General features: G+C 44.5%; 2 protein-coding genes across 8 annotated transcripts in view; one reads left to right on the forward strand and one right to left on the reverse strand.

Moving 5' to 3' along the window:
• LOC115174608 (RNA-binding protein 25) lies at window positions 1-18,003 on the reverse strand. Of its 4 annotated transcripts, none has more exons than XM_029733307.1 (17): window positions 17,986-18,003; window positions 16,759-16,855; window positions 10,262-10,467; window positions 9,886-9,958; window positions 9,389-9,558; window positions 8,732-8,926; window positions 7,644-7,730; window positions 4,165-4,448; window positions 3,967-4,084; window positions 3,800-3,889; window positions 3,445-3,518; window positions 3,023-3,173; window positions 2,250-2,796; window positions 1,600-1,910; window positions 1,206-1,304; window positions 1,066-1,113; window positions 1-858 (listed from the first exon to the last, which is right to left on the reverse strand). In XM_029733307.1, exons 2-17 carry the CDS (start codon window positions 16,835-16,837, stop codon window positions 766-768), a joined length of 2,625 nt encoding a protein of 874 aa, XP_029589167.1. In that variant the 5' UTR covers window positions 16,838-16,855; window positions 17,986-18,003; the 3' UTR covers window positions 1-765. The 4 variants fall into 4 exon arrangements, with proteins under 4 accessions (XP_029589167.1, XP_029589166.1, XP_029589168.1 ...); XM_029733306.1 differs by lacking the exon at window positions 17,986-18,003 and adding an exon at window positions 17,640-17,720; XM_029733308.1 differs by lacking the exon at window positions 17,986-18,003 and adding an exon at window positions 17,488-17,616 and having other exon boundaries at window positions 9,901-9,958.
• LOC115174609 (breast cancer metastasis-suppressor 1-like protein-A) overlaps window positions 17,898-22,690 on the forward strand; it is an 11,661-nt gene continuing 6,868 nt past the window's right edge. For 2 of the 4 annotated variants that reach the window (XM_029733310.1, XM_029733311.1), the window contains exons 1-7: window positions 17,898-18,419; window positions 18,702-18,792; window positions 18,937-19,064; window positions 19,195-19,218; window positions 19,405-19,484; window positions 22,174-22,270; window positions 22,494-22,583. In XM_029733310.1, coding sequence (XP_029589170.1) covers window positions 18,284-18,419; window positions 18,702-18,792; window positions 18,937-19,064; window positions 19,195-19,218; window positions 19,405-19,484; window positions 22,174-22,270; window positions 22,494-22,583 — 646 coding nt within the window. In that variant the 5' untranslated portion in view covers window positions 17,898-18,283. The remainder of the gene's footprint in view (window positions 18,420-18,701; window positions 18,793-18,936; window positions 19,065-19,194; window positions 19,219-19,404; window positions 19,485-22,173; window positions 22,271-22,493; window positions 22,584-22,690) is intronic. The other 2 variants (XM_029733312.1, XM_029733313.1) reach the window with 1 other exon arrangement.

A 22,690-nucleotide genomic window follows, 5' to 3' on the forward strand; every position in this document is an offset into this window, starting at 1 on the left:
TTCAAGTCTTAAAAAAAAAAGCTTTATTGAAAACAAAATTTCCACTGGTACAAAAAGAAAATGGAAACAATGTTTACACAAATCAGTATCCTTTCCAGGTGGTGCTGTTTCCTGTGTTACGAGACCAACCAACCACAAGTCAAATGTTCAATAGCTGGCCTATCCTCCTTAAATAGAAGAATTTATAGAAAGTATTGTAATACAAAAACAAATCTCCTTAAAAGGTCTACCCTTCGCATAAACAGCTGTCCAATAACTTATGATAGAGAAGTTGTGAATGGTTCCGAATACTAACATCACAAAACTATAGAGAAACAGAACGGTGAGATGCTTTTCAGTAAACTTCTTTCCACAGCTTAGTAGCTATTCTCTTCATCAACCGTTAACCCCTTATCCGCTACCTCCACTGTCACCCTCAGAACATCCAACTCGAGCCAAGAGACTGTAGTAGGGCCATTGTCCAAGTGGTTGCTTTCATGCATCTTCAATAAGCACTTCGTCAGTCATTCTCACACACACACACACACACACACACACCAATACAAAGTCAGCAGCTGTAGTAGAGTAACATGACATGTACCAGAGTCTATTGGAAGAATGAGAAAACGGGAGCTCAACGTGTGAATGCTGTTGGTATTATTAGGTTGAGCCCATTCTTTGATTTTAGGCTGCTCAAATTGAGAAGTCTTTTTGGTGACTGACAACGCTAAAGTCAGATTACTCTATTAGAAAAAGTTGGATTCGTTCAGTGCCTTCTTGGGTTTCTTATTTCACCAGCCCAATCTTCTTGGCTTCCGTTTCGTAGATCAGCAACCTCCACATCTTAACAATGAAGACCTCTGCTTCTTCATCCAAAACCTTGGTGTAGAGAAACCGCATTACAGTGAGATTAATGAAATGGTACTTAACTTTTCTTTTAAATCAGGAGACCAAAAGCAGTTCAACAAGGCCCTTAAGGCCTGTTTAATACTTCGATCTAAACTCAATCTGATCAAAACACAGTCAAATCAGTTTTAGCTGGACAGACAACTGAGTGTTTCCCAGTATATTTCTTGGGATACTCACCATGGCAACATCATCCAAGATACCCTGTGGTGTACCATGAGCCATCACCTGGGGGAGGTCAAAATGAAGGAATCAGAATGAAACTCATATTGCAAAAACACCCAGCTCCCCAGTAAATTGCGTCAATCACGTTTACACACCTTTGAGCAGACAAAATCGACTAGTGTAGCCTCCTCTTCTCCAATGTACTCTATGATCTTTTTGTTGATCCAGGGGCGTATGCGTCGATCCATCAGAGTCTGGGGAGGACAGTCAGAAGTACTTTAGTCACTGCACCAGATATTATTCATATAGTTCTGTACCAGTTTTGTAGGGAAACACATTTTCTACTTTGACAAAGGGCTACATCAGCAATTCCCTTGGACTAGAGCTTCTAGTTGTTGAATTATCAAAACCAACCAGCGTTCTGTATGTCACATTTCCTCTGGTTTGCCCACCACTAGTCTGGTTTCCGCGCTCTTGCTAACACAGAATTAGTTGGCAAGAGAGCAGAAACAGACTGGAAAGCAGGGTACTGCCACATCCTATCCTCACCGAGTCCACGGCGGACCAGTCCAGCGGGTAGGAGAACAGCTCCGTCTTGCCCGTGGGGATCTTCTCAATCAGGCTCTTGATGTGCTTGCGCTTCTCCTCTGTGTTGGCGCCCTTGATGGCCGCCAGGCCCGAGGCGCCGTCTACCACACTCTGGAGGTTCTTGTCGTCGTCGCCGTAGTCCAGTGGCACCAGCTTGCGCTTGCGGGGAGCCTCGTCTGCCTCCTCATCGTCGAATTTGTTAAAGACGCTGTCCACAGTGAGCTTCTTCCGTTTGATGGCCACGTTGGGCTGGCTGGGGCTGCTAGTGGCTCCTAGAGAGATATTTAGACATACTCCATGAAGAAAGGCTTAAAGTATGTCTGAAACAGGACAGTTCCATTTAATTTATATTTTAAAGCAGTTTAAGTGGCATCCCTCTCATATTAGTTTTTCAGGCCACAGCCCAAGACATCAGTGCAGATACAGCTATATGCCTCAATCTAAAAATGGTGAAGATATGCAGTCTTATTTCATTATCCTGATCTTTCCCCTTCATTAGTGATTGAGGCGCTTAATTGGATCTACACAACAGATCATTAGTTAGTTAGCACTATAGTTGTCATTATGTCCAGATGATTCTAGACCTAGCTTGTCCCACCGACCGAACTCACCCAGTTTGAGACTGAGGCCGATCTTGGGGCGGAACTCCTCCTGGGGCGGGGTCTCGTGAGGGGGCGAGTTCTCGTGGGGGATGATGATGCCGCAGGGCGACTCATCCCCGCCACAAGGCGTGTTGGGGGTGGCGCCCCCGCTGGCCGACGAAACAGAGGGAGCCGCCGTGATTGGCCGCAGCGTGGGCTTCAGGCAGGGCTTGGACCCCGATTGGTCATCGTCATCAAACTCCTCCTCCCCCTCTTCCACATCATCATCAGAGTGGGGGTGGTGATGGTGGGGTACATGGTGGTCCCCTCTGTCCCTCTCCCCTCTCTCCCGGTCTCTTTCCCCCCTCCCTCTCTCCCGATCACCTCGTTCTCTTTCCCCTCTCTCCCGATCACCTCGGTCTCGATCACCTCTCTCTCTCTCCCGATCACCTCGGTCTCGGTCCCTGTCTCCTCGGCGATCCCGGTCCACCCGTGGGGCCTTGTGTACCCGCTCCTCCTCAGGGTCGGGCTCTGGCTTCACCGGAGGCTGGCGCAGACGCTCCGCCTCTTCTTCCATCTGGACCAATCGGTAAAGAGAAGCAGTGTGAGACAAGGGGCTTACACAGTCAGAAAAGTGGATACACTCACCTAACGTTATTGTGTAGCCAAGATAGCCAGATGGATAGAGACCCACTTACAATGCAGACATATAGACAAAGGGATCCGAGGACAAAATGACCTTCAGGCATAAACACAGTCAGGCAGATACAGTCACACACACACACTCCCTCCCTCTCTCTCACCCTGCGTATCTCGGCTTCGGGGTCTGGGTGTCCCTCGGCCAGCAGCCTTTGTCTGATCTCCTCCAGCTCTTCCTTCTCTCTCTTCCTGTCGCGCTCATCCACCTCAGTCTCCTTCTCCCGGTCTCTCAGACGCTTCTGCAGTGCGCTGCCCCTAGGGGTCACACACGGAACAACATATTTTATAACAATGGCCCTGACACTCATCAAATGTCTTCAAGTTTTTTTTTGGGGGGGGGGGTGTTCTCTTCCCAAATGTCAAAGCCAAAAACATATGTTATCGTTTCAGACCGCCATCATCTTGACAGTTTACATTATCGACATTAAAACGGTCTCAATTATATCTTCCATTCTGATTTATCTTCTGTAGTATGTAAACCTAGCGGATCAGCATCATAAATGAAAAACAATGTGCTGGTGGTCACCTGTAGTACTTAGGGTCATCTCTGTCGTCATCATAGTCCTCCAGGAACTCCTTCAGCCGTTTGCTTTCTTTAGTCTGTAGGACACAATGATGAATGGAAACACATACCAATTATGTCTACGGCAGGACTCTTCAAACCAAAAGGACATTTCACGCCCAGATCAGTGGTAAACCCGAGTCCTGTTCAGTAGTGGTGCACAGCGCAGCAAAACGTTTCACAACGGACAATGAAAATCAGCATTCCCATTGGACAAGTTCAGGTAGTCCCTCCCCTTGTTTCAAAAGGTTTTCTCCCTGCTCAACACAACCCAGGAATGCCATGCGAGGGTGAGAACGGGGTTTGTATTTCTTCCTACCATCTCTCTCCTGCGCTCTTCCTCCCGCTCAGACTCCTTGGAGTAGTCTCGAGCCTTCTTCCTCTCGCGGATCTCCCAGTTTTTCAGACGCTTCAGACAGACACGAGACAGAAATTAAGCAACATTTCACAGCCAACACACATGATTCTCACGCAACTGTAAGCTACCTCTTGATAGGCTGCCTCCTTGTCTCGGAGTTTCCTCTCCAGCCTTCTCCGCTCGTAGACCTCCTCCTCATCCTCCTGGTCACGCTTCTTGTCCTTGTCTCTGTCGCGACTCACCTCTCTACAACATAACATCAACCTAGTTACCTCCCAATCATTCCTTCCTTCCTTCACAATTCATTGCGTTATTTAAAAACACACCTGGAGTGGCTGCGGTCTTTGCTCCTGTCGCGGCTCCTCTCCCTTTCCCACTCTCGCTCTTTCGTCCGGTTGCGATCCCGTTCGCGGTCTCGGTCACCTCTGTCCCGTTCGCGGTCTCTCTCGCGCTCACGCTCCCTCTCCCGCTCCCTCTCCTTCTCGCGCTCTTTCTCCCGCTCGCGGTCCCGGCGCTCCCTTTCACGTTCCCTCTCCTTGTCCCTCTCCCGTCGCTCGCGATCAAACTCTGCACGCTCCTTCTCTTTCTTGTCCTTCTCCTCCTCCAGTTTCTGCAAAGAGAACAGAGGAGGTTGATAAGTTGGAGGCTCCGGGGAGGACAGCCATGCAACAGAACAGGAGCACAGTGAGGCTGGGTCACACGCTTCTCTATAAGTGCACAGAAGTGGATCTAGAAGTGGCTTCCAGGCTCTGGGGGCAGAGGGGACTACTGTAACAATGCAGATTCCTGTTATCTAAGGATGAAGTAGTTGAGTTAGATAGAGGCTGACGTTTTGGCACAACAGCCACTCCTTGGCAGGGCTAAGAGTTCCTATGGGAAAATAACAACAAGCTGTCATGAGACACGGCACTCCTTTGTCCATGTATAGCATGATTTCGTTTTTTTTACTGAGAACCTTGGGGACCAAATAAAATGTTCAAAATTAAACAAATTAGGCTTGCAGGATGGATTTGGCCTGCGGGCCACCAGTTGCAGACCACAGTATCAATATAGTACAATGATTGTTTAGCACAAGCAGGGTGACTTACAAGTTAACTAAAAAGACACTGGAAACCACTTTGAGGTCAAAGACAACATCTTGTTGGCCATGTCAAAGGTCACAGGCATTCAAAACGAGAAAAAGGAGCTGCTTGATAGACAACGCTTTTTCTCTCCCAAGTCAGTGTCCTCATTACAAGAGAAACAAAACAAAAAAAAGGTGTCAATCCTTTCGTGAAACTAGTTGTTGTGACTTACAGGTGTTGAACTACGGATTTCAGCCCGTCGCTGCCCCTACAAGCCTATAAAAGTTAGGCCTGGAAGGAAAAGCAGGTCAAACGATACACAGGGGGGGAAATTCACTTTCCCTCAAGCAAATCATCAAAAACAACCGTTAACTTCTATGGGGTACATTGGTAAAAACAGAAAGCCGTGAAACATCCTGGTACATCTTATTTTTAGTTATTTTGACATTTTCTGGACAGGTAAATTAAATCGTAGAGGCTCTTACCCCTGCTTCGGTCTTCTGTAGTTCTCCTGTGACTCCATTTCCCAGACACACGCTAAGAGACAACTCCCTCCTAGCACTACGCCCATGGCTCCCCGTGTACGCAACCGATTTACAGAATTACAAACCATGCATTCTGAATACACCGAGGTTGGGGTTTTTGTGAAATACAGTGAGACCACAGGTTACCTATGGGGTCAGACCGCTAAAAGCAGTCCATAACGAACAACAGATGGTTGTCCTTCTGGACTGACCCAGACTACAGAGCCACGGGTCTAGTGCAGCTTAAGACGAGGAGCAAGGAAAACAACAGGTAGAAAAGGAGAGATGGGGGGGAAATAGAGAAGAGAGCACACAGGTACTATGGGCATGGGTGGAAGGGGTCTGATTGGTTAAGTCTTCCTACTTGAACTTACCGTGCTCTGCGCGCCATTGGTGACAGCTTGGGCATAGAGTAACTGCAGGTAGGCCATAGGGTACATGACGTTTCCCTTCTATATCAAGCATAGGCCTTACCATTTGAGCTTGAGAAAGGATCTCATTACGTATAACTAGTACCTCCTTTACCGCAAGTCTACTGCCGTAGATTATGAACACCACAAATAATGGCTGCATGAAAATGAAGATGAAGGGGGTGAACGGCAATTAGAAATAAGGAAGAAAAGGGGACAGACAAGTTCAGAGAATAAAGGGAGAAAGAGCTAAAGTGACAAGAGGGAAAGAGAATCAAAGAAGACATAGAAATAGAGGGACTGACAATTGGACACAGGACGAGGAGATGGGACTTTTCTCTAACACACACACTTATCCACAGGGTGGGTTGGAACTCACCTGGCTCGTCTTCAGAACGCAGAGTGCTGTGGAGGGGCGCCCCCCCCAACCCCACTGCTATAACAGTACAATCTACAGCCCAAATCACTGCAGTGGTTATTGACCGAGTCTCAGTGACTTGACTTTTACACACACATTATGTAGAATGATCATCATTTACAGAGGACTCACACAGGTTCACTGGCCTCTCTGGCTTGCAGACATGATAAATAGATGGAAATCAAAAATTGGCATGGTTCTCTCCACATATGGCAAATAACTGGTCTAAAAGCAAGACCAACATTCTGTTGACATGTATCTAATGGAAAAGGTGGGCTGTGTGTTGAGAGGTTCTCATTAAGTTCCACAACCTCAGCCACCACTGTATGCCGGAGTGCCTGTGCAGTTGCCCCTATGTGAATCCTCAAGGGGGGAGCGCCCAGTATATGTACAAAATAAAGGAAAGCTCATACTTACATGCTATCCTCGACAACTTTTTCCAAAGCTCTGAGATTCATCTTGCTTTAGTCACCATATGATCTCTATCATAATGGCGGGGTTTAATGAATAGATTAGCTTTAAGGTAACTTTACATCGTCGCCATGCATTTTGTTTGTGTGTGATGAATGAGTTATGGATCTAGCCAGCTATACTGTCACACCTAAATACCCTAATATATACAAAATAAAATGTCCCGCCGACACGAGTCAAATTAGGTTTGAAAACGGTGACAATACTACAAATCCAGATATTTCACACTGAGATTTGAGCAAGGTATGCAATATTTTGACATAAAAATTCAACTATTCTCCCATCCTAAATTTAGACCAGGGATGGGCAACTGGTGGCCCATGGGCCTTTTGAATTTCAAAATTTGGTTGTACATATGCAGTTTTACTCTTGTTTTGACTGATAGTCAATTTGCCCATGTCAGCTAAAATGTTTTAGATTGCCAAGTTAGTTTAGCGACCAGCTATCTAAACTTGTTATCATGGTGAATTACCGGCAGGGGGCCCCCCATTGATTTTGTTAGTCAGACTCAGTCAGAAAACAAATTTTAAAAAACTGCAAACCTTTCTCCAACTGCATGGCAAAGTGAGTAGAATTGCACACACACAAAAAATTACAAAAATGTATCTCCACTGTCAAAAGGGGGGCCACCAAAATGTTTTGCTCGCAGTGTGTGTGTGTGTGTGTGGGGGGGGGGGAATGGATGTGGGTACACAGACCCGCGAGCAACTGCAGCCCCTCATGATGAGTTCAGATTGTGTGGACACCCACCCCCAGCAGAGTTGCCCATCCCTGATTTAGACTATATAAAACAGGTCCTGGCACAAAATGTCCACTAGCAGTAAGTGTGAAAACCCAAAAGAAGTGCACTACTAGCGTGTGTAGCTTCTTTTCCAAAAACCTGCAATGTGAGTGAGAGAGAAGAGTAAGGTAATATACCTTGTGGGTGTCGCGGAATTTACTGATCTCTCTAGAAATCAGGTCTCTCTTGTCATCCTCCAATCCGCCAATTGCGTTGATATCCTCCTAAGGGACGATGGGAGGCAGGAAGAAGGGACAGTGTTCAGGGTCATTCTGTCAACCAAACTTACACAACAATGATTTAATACAAAATGTTGAATCTGCAGTCTTCCTCAAATTAAGGGGATTGGTCCTCAAGTCATGGCACAGTCATTTTATTTAGGTTAAATGGAGTTAGCCTGCACCGGACCAGGTTAGTGCTGAAGGATTCATTGCCATAGAAATGGACCTGGCTAAAAGGTGAGACACTTTCGAATGACCGGTTATCCCGAGTTGACCGTCATCTCACCAGGTACGTAGGATACTCCTCAGGACTAGACTTAATCCCTATCCAGACTTTCGTATACCAACAAATACAATGTAGGCAATTGGATTAATATAAAATAATTTCCCCTTTTTTTTGAACATACCATTTTATTCAGTCTATTTTATTTTCCCTTTTTTGGGATATCCATATTGGTAGTTACAGTCTTGTCCCATCGCTGCAACTCCCGTATGGACTCGGGAGAGGTGAAGGTCGAGAGCCGTGCGTCCTCCGAAACACGACCCAGCCAAGCCGCACTGCTTCTTGACACAATGCCCGCTTAATCCAGAAGCATACACCTGGCGATCGTGTCAGCGTGCATTGTGCCCGGCCCGCCACACGAGTCGCTAGAGCGTGATGGGACAAGAACATCCCCTGCCGGCCAAACCCTCCCCTGACAACGCTGGGCCAATTGTGCGCCGCCCCATGGGTCTCCCGGGTCACGACCCAGCAGCGACAGAGCATGGGACTCACACCAGGATCTTTAGTGGCACAGCTAGCGCTGCAATACAGTGCCTTAGACCACCGCGCCACACGGGAGGCGTTATCCTGCCTTTTCTTCAGCTCATCTTTATCAAGGGTGCCAATAATTTCGGTCATGACTGTATATAATGTACCCAAATACAATACAGTATCACAACCCCCAACCAACGCGTACCAGGTAAATCTAAAGTGAGATAAGAGAGAAAGTAGCCCTACGTACCTCTTCTTTCTTCTCTTTCTTCTTCCTGCGGTGGGGGGACTCTTCATTCGAGGCAGCATTGAGCTCGCTGGCATACTCGCGGATCAGACCGTCGATGGCGCCCTTGACGACCTGATCCCGCCTCTTGGTGTCCTCGTCGATCACCTCTTCCTCCGCCTCCTCCTCCTCCTCCTCTTTTCCACCCTCTGCCTTTGCCTTCAAGCAGAAAGAAAAACGGAGACCGCGAGAGAGACGGGCGGGTTAGTATTACATCCAAGCCAACTGATCTTCAGCCTCACTTGTTTAAATTTTTTTATTTGAAATATAAGGAGCTATTTTGTTTCAGGCCTTTCGCCAGAGATTCCCATTCGTTTAGCCAACCCTGCCTCCGAGAGTTGGGTCCATCAGTCTCCACTGGATGTCACTCAGACCAGCATACTGGCAGGTGGCTGAAGGTTTTAATTTCATTCAACATTTAGGACCAGTTTCCCAAACACAGATTAAGCCCAGTCCAGGACTAAAAAGCTAATTCAATAGAGATTCCATTGAAATAGATTAAGCCTAGTCCTTGACTAATATCTGTCCTAGAAACTAGCCCATAACCTACATGGTAATGTGACAGTCGCCTCTCCCATCCCTCCAGCTCGGAGTGTCCCCCTTCCCAACTACATTACCCACCCCATTGCCGTTGGTGCTGCTCTTCTTCTTGGCCTTGAACTCATCCAGCTGGGCCTTGGTCTTGGCGTCCACCTTCACCAGCAGCTTTTTCACCCCGATCTGCAGCTCGTGGAGCAGCCGAAGGGCCCGTAGTGTTGACTCAGGCTCCTTGTACTCACAGAACCCAAAAGCTGGAGAGAATAGAGAAGGAAGGATGGGGGCCGAGGGTTTATAGCAATACACAGCCATCGGAGTCGCAACCAGGAATGAGGAATAGCTTCAGCAGGGTCGTGTTCATTAGGGCATGGAATGGAAAATTTAAACGAGTGTTTCTTATCAGACATGTCCATGTAGTTACAACCTTTTTTAGTCTGCTTTCTTCTGATTAATACCTACTGAACAGGAGCCTGCACATTTTTCCCCCCACTAAATAGTAGTTGCTTCACATTGGCAAAGCACGCCTTAGCGAGGGTGACATTGGACTTACATGGTGGTAGAGTACTTTAGAAGTGTTGTACCTGTTCTGTTTTTACCTTGAAGTTTTCCAGAGGCTCCTTGGACTCTCTTCCAGCTTAGGACCAGGCCACATTTCTGAAGAGTGAATAATTGCTTGCTTTACTACAGGGACCTACTAAAGGACATTGCTTTTCATCAGAGTATCAGGGGAAACATTGTTGGCCAAAAGGGAAACAGCTTTTATAAATCAAACCTAAAAAAGGCAAACTGCACTGTCACATGCAAAAAAAAACAGAAGCAAAACTATCCTGGTTCAGAAAGGTGGTTTCAATTGTCTATTCCACTAGCACGACTTGTGACTAAAAGACACTGTCTATAGCCTAAATAAAGTTTAATGTCTCTTTCCAAAGCATCTGCATTCAAGTTCCCCTTCCTCACCGCCAGCAGCTGTCGAATCAGCATGTCCGAGGCTTTCTCTGAGATGTTCCCTACAAACACAGTGGTGGTGGGGCCACTGTTCTCGTCCGTCTCCTTGGCCTTCACCAGGGCGGCCTCCTTCCTGGGTGCCGCAGGCATGGAGGTGGGCACCAAGACCGCGGGGGTTTGGGTCATAATACCCATGTGGACTGGTATCATTGGGGTACCTGGAATAGAGACAACGCAATAATGTATACTAGAGGTCGACCGTTTAAAAATCGGCATGGCCGATTAATTAGGGCTGATTTCAAGTTTTCATAACAAAAATCGGTAATGGGCCTTTTTGGACGCCGATTACATTGCAATCCACGAGGAGACTGAGTGGCAGGCTGACCACCTGTTACGCGAGGACAGCATCAAAAGGACCTTGTGGCTGCAAGGAACCAAGGTAAGTTGCTAACTAGCATTAAACGCATCTTATATAAAAAAAAAAAATCTTCACATAATCACTAGCTAACTACACATGGTTGATGATATTACTAGGTTAATGAGCTTGTCCTGCGTTGCATATAACCAAAGCGGTGCCTGTTAATTTATCATTGAATCACAGCCTACTTCAACTTCGCCAAACGGGTGATGATTTAACAAAAAGCACAATTGTTGCACAAATGTACCTAACCATAAACATCAATGCCTTTCTTAAAATCAATACACAGAAGTATATTTTTTTTAGACCTGCATATTTAATTAAAAGAAATGCATGCTAGCAGGCAATTGTCACTTCTCTTGCGTTCAGTGAAAGCAGAGTCAGGGTATATGCAGCAGTTTGGGCCGCCTGGCTCGTTGGGAACTGTGTGAAGACCATTTCTTCTTAAAGACGGTAATTAATTTGCCAGAATTTGACATAATTATGACATAACATTGAAGGTTGTGCAATGTAACAGCAATATTTAGACTTAGGGTTGCCACCCGTTCGTTTGATAAAATACAAAACGGCTCCGTATTTCACTGAAAGAATAAACGTTTTGTTTTCTAAATGACCGTTTCCGGATTTGACCATATTAAGGACCAAAGGCTCGTATTTCTGTGTCTTTATAATTAAGTCTATGATTTGATATTTGATAGAGCAGTCTTACTGAGAGGTGGTAGGCAGTAGGAGGCTCGTATGAATTCATTCAAACAGCCCTTTACTGCGTTTGCAAGCAGCTCTTAGTAATGCTTGAAGCACAGCACTGTTTATGACTTCAAGCCTATCAACTCCCGAGATTAGGCTGGCAATACTAAAGTGCCTATAAGAACATCCAATAGTCAAAGGTATATGACATACAAAATGGTAGAGAGAGAAATAGTCGACACATCAAAACTCCTATAATAACTACAACCTAAAACTTTTTAACTGGGAAAATTGAAGACTCATGTTAAAAGGAACCACCGGCTTTCATACAGTTGAAGTTGGAAGAGACATACACTTAGGTTGGAATCATTAAAACTTGTCTTTCAACCACTCCACAAATGTCTTGTTCACAAACTATAGGTATGGAAAGTCAACAATTGTTTACAGACAGATTATTTAATTGTATCACAATTCCAGTGGGTCAGAAGTTTACATACGCTAAGTTAACTGTGCCTTTAAACAGCTTGGAAAATTCCAGAAAATGTCATCATGGCTTTAGAAGCTTCTGATAGACTAATTGACATAATTTGAGTCAATTGGAGGTGTACCTGTGGATGTTTCAAGGTCTACCTTCAAACTCAGTGCCTCTTTGCTAGACATCAAGGGGAAAAAAATCCAAAGATTTCAGCCAAGACCTCATAAAAACAATTGTTGACCTCCACAAGTCTGGTTGACATTTGGGAGCAATTTCCAAACGCCTGAAGGTACCACGTTCATCTGTACAAACAATAGTACGCAAGTATAAACACCATGGGACCACGCAGCCGTCATACCGCTCAAGAAGGACGAAGGAGACGCGTTCTGTCTCCCAGAGATGAACGTACTTTGGTGTGAAAAGTGCAAATCAATCCCAGAACAGCAGCAAAGGCCTTGTGAAGATGCTGGAGGAAACAGGTACAAAAAGAATCTATATCCACAGTAAAACGAGTCCTATATCAACATAACCTGAAAGGCTGCTCAGCAAGGAAGAAGCCACTGCTCCAAAACCGCCATCAAAAAGCCAGACTATGGTTTGCAACTACACATGGTGACAAAGATCATACTTTTTGGAGAAATGTCCTATGGTCTGATAAAACAGAAATAGAACTGTTTGGCTGTAATGACCATCGTTATGTTTGGAAGAAAAAGGGGGAGGCTTGCAAGCCAAAGAATACTATTCCCAAACGTGAGGCATGGGGGTGGCAGTATCATGTTGTGGGGGTGCTTTGCTGCAGGAGGGACTGGTGCACTTCAAAATAAATGGCATCATTAGGCAGGAAAATGATGTGGATATATTGAAGCAACAGCTCAAGACTGTCAGGAAGTTAAAGCTTGGTTGCAAATGGGTCTTCCAAATTGACAACGACCCCAAGCATACTTCCAAAGTTGTGGAAAAATGCCTTGAGGACAACAAAGTCAAGGTATTGGAGTGGCCATCACAAAGCCCGGACCTCAATCGCATAGAACATTTGTGGGCAGAACTGAAAAAGCGTGTGCGAGCAAGGAGGCTTACAAACCTGACTCAAACCTGTCAGGAGGAATGGGCCAACTTATTGTGGGAAGCTTGTGGAAGGCTACCCGAAATGTTTGACCCAAGTCCAACAATTTAAAGGCAATGCTACCAAATACTAATTGAGTGAATGTAAACTTCTGACCCACTGGGAATGTGATGAAATAAATCAAAGCTGAAATAAATCACTCTACTATTATTATGACATTTCACATCCTTAAAATAAAGTGGTGATCCAAACAGACCACTGACACTGAATTTTACTAGGATAAAATGTCAGGAATTGTGAAAAACTGAGTTTAAATGTATTTAGCTAAGGTTTATGTAAGCTTCCCACTTCAACTGTATGTTCTCATGTTTTTTTATTTCACCTTGACTTAACCAGGTAGGCCAATTGAGAACAAGTTCTCATTTACAACTGATATCTGGCCAAGATTAAGCAAAGCGACAGAGTTACACATGGAATAAACAAACGTACAGTCAATAACACAATAGAAAAGTCTATATACAGTGTGTGCAAATTAATTACGATTTGGTAGGTAAGGCAATAAATAGGCCATAGGGGCAAAATAATTACAATTTAGCAATTAAACACTGGAGTGATAGATGTGCAGAAGATGAATGTGCAAGTAGAGATACTGGGGTGCAAAGGAGCAACAAAATATGGGGATGAGGTAGTTGGGTGGGCTATTTACAGGTGCAATGATCTGTAAGCTGCTCTGACAGCTGATGCTTAAAGTTGGTGAGGGAGATATGAGTCTCCAGCTTCAGTCATTTTTGCAATTCGATCCAGTCATTGGCAGCGGAGAACTGGAAGGAAAGGCGGCCAAAGGAGGAGTTGGCTTTGGGGGTGACCAGTGAAATATACCTGCTGGAGCGCGTGCTACGGGTGGGTGCTGCTATGGTGACCAGTGAGCTGAGATAAGCCATTGCTAGGTAATGCTCCACCTTATAGATGACCTGGAGCCAGTGGGTTTTGCAACGAATATGAAGCGAGGGCCAGCCAACGAGAGCATACAGGTCGCAGTGGTGGGTAGTATATGGGGCTTTGGTGACAAAACGGATGGCACTGTGATAGACTGCATCCAATTTGCTGAGTAGAGTGTTGGAGGCTATTTTGTAAATGACATCGCCGAAGTCAAGGACCGGTAGGATACTGAGTTTTATAAGGGTATGTTTGGCAGCATGAGTGTAAGATGCTTTGTTGCGAAATAGGAAGCCAATTCTAGATTGGAGATGCTTGATGTGAATCTGGAAGGAGAGTTTACAGTCTAACCAGACACCTAGGTATTTGTAGTTGTCCACATATTCTAAGTCAGAACCGTCCAGAGTAGTGATGCTAGACGGGCGGGCAGGTACGGGCAGCGATCAGTTGAAGAGCATGCATTTAGGAGAGTTGTATGGAAGGAGAGTTGTATGGCATTGAAGCTCGTCTGGAGGTTTGTTAACTTCTTAGTAGCCCTAAGAAGTTAACAAACCTCCAGACGACAACAAAATATGGGGATGAGGTAGTTGGGTGGGCTATTTACAGGTGCAATGATCTGTAAGCTGCTCTGAGGGCAGTATTGAGAATTTATGAAAAAAATATGTGCCCATTTTTAACTGCCTCCTACACCAACTCAGAAGCTAGAATATGCATATTATTGTTCAGGTTTGGATAGAAAACACTGAATTTTCTAAAACTGTTTGAATGGTGTCTGTAAGTATAACATAACTCATATGGCAGTCAAAACCCTGAGACAAATTCTGACAGGAAGTGGATACCTGATGTGTTGAATTACCTTTAAGCCTATGCCATTGAAACACACAGGGGCTTATTAATCTTTGAGCACTTCCTATGGCTTCCACTAGATGTCACCAGTCTTTACAAAGTGTTTTGAGTCTTCTACTGTGAGATCTGACCGAACAAGAGCCATGGAACGGTGATGGCCGATTAGACTCTGGCGCACGAGTTCATGTTGGGTACTCTCGTTCCAATACGTTTTAAAAGAGAATGCAATCGTCCGCCTTGAATATTATTCATGTTCTGGTTAAAAAAGGCACTAATGATTTATGCTATACAACATTTGACATGTTTGAACGAACGTAAATATTTTTTTCTCCCTCGTTCATGAAGTGAAGTCCGGCGAGCATAGATCATGTGCTAACAACACAGAGCTTTTTGGACATAAATTGAGTTTTTTCAAACAAAACTACATTCGTTATGGACCTGGGATTCCTGGAAGTGACATCTGATGAAGAGAATCAAAGGTAATGGATTATTTACATAGTATTTTCGATCTCTCCAACATGGCGGTTAGTCTGTATCGCAAAGCGTATTTTTCTGGGCGCAGTGCTCAGATTATTGCAAAGTGTGATTTCCTAGTAAGGTTATTTTTAAATCTGGCAAGCCGGTTGCGTTCAAGAGATGTAAATCTATAATTCTTTGAATGACAATATAATATTTTACCAATGTTTTCGAATAGTAATTATTTAATTTGTTGTGCTGATTTGACTGGCGGTTATTGGAGGGAAACGATTTCCTGAACATCAACGCCATAGTAAAACGCTGTTTTTGGATATAAATATGAACTTGATAGAACTAAAAATGCATGTATTGTCTAACATAATGTCCTAGGAGTGTCATCTGATGGAGATTGTCAAAGGTTAGTGCATAATTTTAGCTGGTTTTCTGCTTTTGGTGACGCCTGTCTTTGAATTGACAAAAGATTACACACAGCTATTGTCAATGTACTCTCCTAACATAACCTAACTTCATGCTTTCGCCATAAAGCCTTTTTGAAATCGGACAACGTGGTTAGATTAAGGAGATGTTTATCTTTCAAAGGGTGTAAGATAGTTGTATGTTTGAGAAATTTGAATTATGACATTTAATTGTTTTGAAATTTGGCGCTCTTGATATTTCACCTGTTGTTGATAGGGTGTACCAGGGGTGGCACGCTTGCGTCCCACATAGCCCCTAGAGGTTAACAAAGGGTCCAAAGAAGGGCCAGAAGTATACAGAATGGTGTCGTCAGCGTAGAGGTGGATCAGAGACTCACCAGCAGCAAGAGCGACATCATTGATGTATACAGAGAAAAGAGTCGTCCTGAGAATTGAACCCTGTGGCACCCCCATAAAAACTGCCAGAGGTCCGGAAAACAGGTCCTCCGATTTGACACACTGAATTCTGTCTGAGAAGTAGTTGGTGAACCAGGCGAGGCCGTCATTTGAGAAACCAAGGCTGTTGAGTCTGCCGATAAGAATGCGGTGATTGACAGAGTCAAAAGCCTTGGCCAGGTCGATGAATATGGCTGCACAGTATTGTATTTCGATGGCGGTTATGATATCGTTTAGGACCTTGAGCGTGGCTGACGTGCACCCATGACCAGCTCGGAAACCAGATTGCATAGCGGAGAAGGTACGGTGGGATTCAAAATGGTCACTAATCTGTTTGTTAACTTGGCGTTCGAAGATGTTCTGAGCAAGGAACTTAAACTTCAGCTTTTTTTACATGGCACATATTGCACTTTACTTTGTTCTCCAACACTGTGTTTTTGCATTATTTAAACCAAATTGAACATGTTTCATTATTTATTTGAGACTAAGTTGATTTAAAGTATAATATTATGTTCAAATAAGTGTTCATTGTGCATTCAGTATTGTTGTAATTGCCATCGGTATCGACGTTGAAAAATCATAATCGGTCGAACCCTCTAATGTATACAAAATGTATTTTAAATGAATGTCTCTCTCAATACAAAGTTCGCTGAGTATTAGATATCCTTACAAATCAGTCATGTTAACCATCTAGTTGCTGTTTAACTTACATACAGACAGGCCCATAGGATGGGATATCTGTCTCTGATGACTCACCTGAAGGAAAACCTGCAAACTGTGGAGGGGGGATGCCCGGTGGCAAAAGGGTTCGGTTGAGATGAGGAGGGAACGACATCTTGTGGAAATCACCCACCTAAACATGGAACCAAAGAAAACCAGTCAGAACTGTAATAAAATAACTGTAATAGTACGAATTAGACCCTGTCCATCTCTCAACACAAGATAACAGCACGTGTTCAGCTGGCTTTTTTGTACTTGTGGCTGCATACGTCAGCTGACAGATATCCACCTGTAAAATATCCGCCACAGGTCGTAAGTTAGATCTGTGTGGTCGATAGAAGGCCTGGTACTAACGTTAGCCAACTTAACTAACGTTAGCTAAGTTAGTTAGATGGCTAGCTAACTGGATAACTGTAACGTCGTCAGGTCATATCCATGACTCTGGGTAACTTTAGCAGGCTAAGTTACTTATGAAAGACATTAACTTCACCTTGTTTGTCATATTTGTCGTTAAGGTCAGCTACAACGTATTGTAATTAGTTAACGTTAGCTATACTCGCTAAGTAACAGAGGTTTTAGGTTTTGTCCTCCACAACAAGCCTGGCAAGGCTAGCTTGTGTGTTGTAACTACGCTAACTAGCAGCTAACTACCGTACCGGGGAAACCATTCTCACAGTTTGATAGTTACACTTAGCCAGCTAAATACCGTCGATAATACTCAGACAATGAAGTGAAAAACAAACTACCGAATCAGATTTGACTTACCAACAACCAGTAGGTTTATCGGTTAAGACGGGCTACTTCGCTTCTGTCTACCTCCGTTTAGGTGGCTAAATGTGATAGCTAGCTACTGTACATCAACCCCGCAAAAAGTCAGCGCACCAGAGATATTACAGAAAGTAAGAGATGGGACTCACATTGGGAAATGAATAGAGTACGTATAACGTCCCACCCAGCAGACTGTCGACCAAAACGTTGTAATTATACGTCACGCAACTGCTAAACTAATCGTCAAGCGCTCATGTGCCAGTCGGAACTAGGAAACGGGTTGTAGTTACACACGTGCCGCGTTCAACGAATCAGCAAGTCCGAAATGTCCGCGTTTCCTAGTTCCGATTAGCATTTTCGTCGAGAAATCTAAAGTCTGTCTATTTTCCTCGAAAGTACGTAATGTCACGATTACAAAGCTACACGGTATTACACTGAACAAGTCAATTATCTCAGTTAAGATTGGTAATGTTGTACTACTTGTTCACAACATACATGCTAATGTTGGGCTTTTGTCGCTCCTTGTCCCAGAATGACTTGCACGGCCCATTGACAACGTACAAACGGCGTTATATATTTCTAATAGAGTTTCCCATCTCCTCAAAAATGTGGACATTTTTTGTAAAAGAGCATCTGATTGGTCGATTCGGTAGCCATGTTTTTAACCTCCAGTTCCCTCTGTTGTTTTAGCTAGCTAGTTGTTTATCCGGTTAGCCGTCGTCATTTTTATTGCTATTTTTTTTTAAGACAGTTCGCAAACCCTTTCCTCTAATTTTCCAAGAGAACTAACGTTATGCCGGTGCACGCCCGTGAAAAGAAAGAAAGCAACCACGAAGAAATGGAGGTTGATTTTCCCGATCAAGACGCTAGCAGCACAGACGAAGAGGACACTGTAAGCTCTTCTGTATCCGAAGATGGAGACAGCTCGGGTAAGGGATAGGTACATTACTAGTCTGTAAATATTAGAGCTAGCTAGGCAAAATGCAGCCGGCTGCTATGCATAATGCATTGTAGTTCCTAACTGAACGTGTGTGTGTGCTGTAATGCAATGTAGGTCCAGTTTTATGATGGTCTCCTTAATTCTGGCCAAAGAAAGTGATGTTGATGCTTCGTGGCCAACTAGCTAGCTAGCTGACGTTAGTTAGTATCAAGCTACCTCTAGTTTGTTTACTGTATTAGATTTGTTCTGCATCTTTTATTTTTGTCAACAGATATGGACGATGAGGACTGTGAGAGAAGACGAATTGAATGCATGGACGAGATGACTACCCTCGAGAAGCAATTCGGTGACTTGAAAGAACAGTAAAGACACGTTTGCTACTTTTTAGATTTAAGCACACGTTCCACATTGTTTTCTTTCTGGTCCATGTTTACATGCATGAGTATAAGCCAACCAACTACTGATGCCGCTGTATTGCTCACCGCTGTCTGTCTCGTCGTCACTAGGTTGTACAAGGAGAGGCTAAGTCAGGTGGATATAAAGCTGAAGGAAGTGATAGCTGGCTGTGCCCAAGAGTATCTGGAACCACTGGCCAACCTGCAGGAGAATATGCAGATCAGGACCAAAGTAGCTGGTAAGTTTGAATGTAATTTTAGCCTACACTAGATTAGATACTAACGTCCCACTTTGTAACTTTAGTTGTGGCAGATGTCAATGTCAGGAAGATCAGTGGTTTTCTAACATTTTAGTTGTGTATTCCTCAGATGACCTACCCACCAGCTCCCTGGGTAGGCTACCTCCAAATATAAGAAACACACATCTGTTTATATATGTTGTCTCTATTCTTATATGCAATGTACTGTTATAACAATGTTACAATGTAATATATGTCTCTGTTCTCAGTGATGTCAAACCTTCTGAAGGGTGCCGACTGAGGGTAAAAATATGTTTTCCTTGTCTTGTATCTTCTCCAGGGATCTACAGAGAGCTGTGTCTGGAGTCTGTGAAGAACAAGTATGACTGTGAAATCCAGGCTGCCTGCCAACACTGGGAGGTCTGATGGCAATTCAATACAATAAACCTTTATTTATCCCCAAGGGGCAATTGTTGGCACAGTGAGTAATAACACAGTAGTCAAGCATAAAGTGCATTAATTGTCTATCTCTGGCCCTGTCTAAATACTGTAGGCTCTGAATGACCAAGGCTCTGAATCTGTCCTCGTGCTCCTCGTGCTCCTAAACCTTAGTGCCGCTTTTGACACTGTCAATCGCCACATTCTTTTGGAGAGATTGGAAAGCCTAATTGGTCTACACTGACCAGTTCTTGCCTGGTTTAGATCTTATCTGTCGGAAAGATATCAGTTCGTGTCTGTGGGTGGTTTGTCCTCTGACAAATCAATTGTACGTTTCGGTGTTCCTCAAGGTTCTGTTTACGACCACTGTTGTTTTCACTGTATATTATACCTCTTGGTGATGTCATTCGAACACACAATGTCAACTTTCACTGCTATGCGGATAACACAGCTGGATATTTCTATGAAATATGGTGAAGACCCACAATTGCCTACCCTGGAAGCCTGTGTTTCAGACATAAGGAAGTGGATGTTGGCAATTTTGTATCTTTTAAACAGATGCTAGTTCTAGGTCTCAAGAAACAAAGAGATCTGCTGTTTGATCTGACAATGAATCTTGATGGTTGTATAGTCGTCTCAAATACAACTGTGAAGGACTTCCGCGTTACTCTGGACCCTGATCTCTCTCTTTTGACGAGCATATCAAGAATATTTCAAGGGCAGATTTTTTTCTCTCCATCATAACATTGCAAAAATCAGAAACTTTTTGTCACAAAATAGTGCAGAAAAGCTAATCCATGCTTTTGTCACTTCTAGATTAGATTACTGTATTGCTCTACTCCGGCTACCCGGATAAATCACTAAATTATCTTCATTTAGTGCTAAATAGAGCTGCTCGAATTTTGACTAGAACCCAAAAATTTGATCATATTACTCCAGTGCTAGCCTCTACACTGGCTTCCTGTAAAGGCTATGGTTGATTTGAAGGTTTTACTGCTAACCTATAAATCATTACATGGGCTCGCTCCATGCCTATCTTTCCGATTTGGTCCTGCCATACATACCTACACATACGCTACGGTCACAAGACGCAGGCCTCCTTATTGTCCCTAGAATTTCTAATCAAACAGCTGGAGGCAGGGCTTTCTCCTATAGAGCTCAATTGTTATGGAATCCATGTGAGAGATGCAGACTCGGTCTCAACCTTTAATACTTTACTGAAGACTCATCTCTTCAGTAGGTCCTATGATTGAGTGTAGTCTGGCCCAGGGGTGCGAAGGTGAACGGTAAGTCACTGCAATGATGAACTGCTCTTGCTGTCTGGCTGGCCAGCTCCCCTCTCTCCACTGGGTTTATCTGCCTCTGGCCCTATTACGGGGGCTAAGTTACTGGCTTACTAGTGTTTTTCCACTCCGTCCCTGGGGAGGGGTGCGTCATGTCGTGTCAGGCTTTTTTGCGCTGTACTCGACTTGAGTCAGTTGAGCCACTGACGGGATCTTTCTGTCTGGTCTTGCATCCCCTCGGGCCTATGCGGTGGAGGAGATCTTTGTGGGCTATACTCGACCTTGTCTCAGGATAGTAAATTGGTTGTCTGTTGATATCCCTCTAGTGGTGTGGGGGCTGTGCTTTGGCAAAGTGGGTGGGGTTTTTGCCTGCCTCGTTGGCCCCAGGGCTATCGTCGGGATCTCCCCCGTCTCAGCCTCCAGTATCTCTGCTGCAATAGTCTATGTGCCGGGGGTCTGTTATATCTGGTGTATTCTCCTGTTTTATGTTTTCGTGTGTGAACTTACATATGCTCCCTCTAATTCTCTCTCCTTCCTGGAGGACCTGCGCCCTAGGACCATGCCTTAGGACTACCTAGCATGATGACTCCTGGCTGTCCCCAGTCCACCTGGTCGTGCTGCTGCTCCAGTTTCAGCTGTTCTGTCTGCGGCTATGGAACCCTGACCTGTTTCACCAGACGTGCTACCTTGTCCCGGACCTGCTGTTTTTGACTCGCGCGCTCTCTCTCTCTCTACCGCACATGCTGTCTCGACCTCTGAATGCTCGGCTATGAAAAGCCAACAGATATTTACTCCTGAGGTGCTGACACGTTTGGTGACCTGTACAACCACTGTGATTATTATTTCACACTGCTGGTCATCTATGAACATTTGAACATCTTGAACAATCTGGCCTTAATGGCCACGTACTCTTACAATCTCCACCCGGCATAGCCAGAAGAGGACTGGCCACCCCTCAGAGCCTGGTTTCTCTCTAGGTTTCTTCCTAGGTTTCTGCCTTTTCTAGGGAGTTTGTCCTAGCCACCGTGCTTCTACACCTGCATTGTTTGCTGTTTTAGGCTGGGTTTCTGTATAAGCACTTTGTGACATCTGCTGATATAAAAAGGGCTTTATATATACATTTGATTGATTGGGCAGGTGAAAGCTGTTGGATTGAATCCTTGCCTTCACTTGTACAGTCACATACAGATCAACAATATGGCTACCTCAAGGAAGGAAGGGAGGAATGAAGGATTAATGGAAAACTACTGGGATATTACCTTTGTCTAAGTAGAATGCTTTGCAGTTCTGCAATCAGCAAAGGTGCATTTCGTATGTATTGGACCAGGGTCTCTCTCCGTGGCTTTGGTACTACAGTAGGCATCTGTTTACTGTGTTTCTCCTCCCAGAGTGAGAAGCTGTTGCTGTTTGACACGGTGCAGAGTGAGCTAGAGGAGAAGATCAGACGCCTGGAGGAGGACCGACACAGCATCGACATCACCTCAGGTACTCTGCACACATGACCTCTAGTGATCTGGAATGTTTTGTTCCGGCACTGCACTAATATAACAAACCTGGCATAAGTAACGGAGGAAAAGTTGAACAGTCGAATCAGGTGTTTTTAAAAGCTGGGCTGGAACAAAAGCCTGCACTGCCTGTAGCTCTCCAGGGTTTGCTTTGCCCTCTTTTTTTGTATTATTATTTTTAAATCTGTCTCTCTGCATTCCAGAACTTTGGAATGATGGTTTACATTCACGGAAGAACAAGAAGAAGGATCCCTTCTGCCCTGCCAAGAAGAAGAAGCCTGTTGTCGTCTCCGATATCCTTTCTTTCTACCGGTCTTCCTCTATCCATCCTCTGATACAAAGAGATACTGTCAGTGGTAATAAAAATGGCTCATTTCAATACTGTGCCAGATGTTTTCGT

This window comes from Salmo trutta, chromosome 35 (assembly GCF_901001165.1).
Source record: "Salmo trutta chromosome 35, fSalTru1.1, whole genome shotgun sequence".
Classification (NCBI taxonomy): Eukaryota; Metazoa; Chordata; class Actinopteri; order Salmoniformes; family Salmonidae; genus Salmo; species Salmo trutta.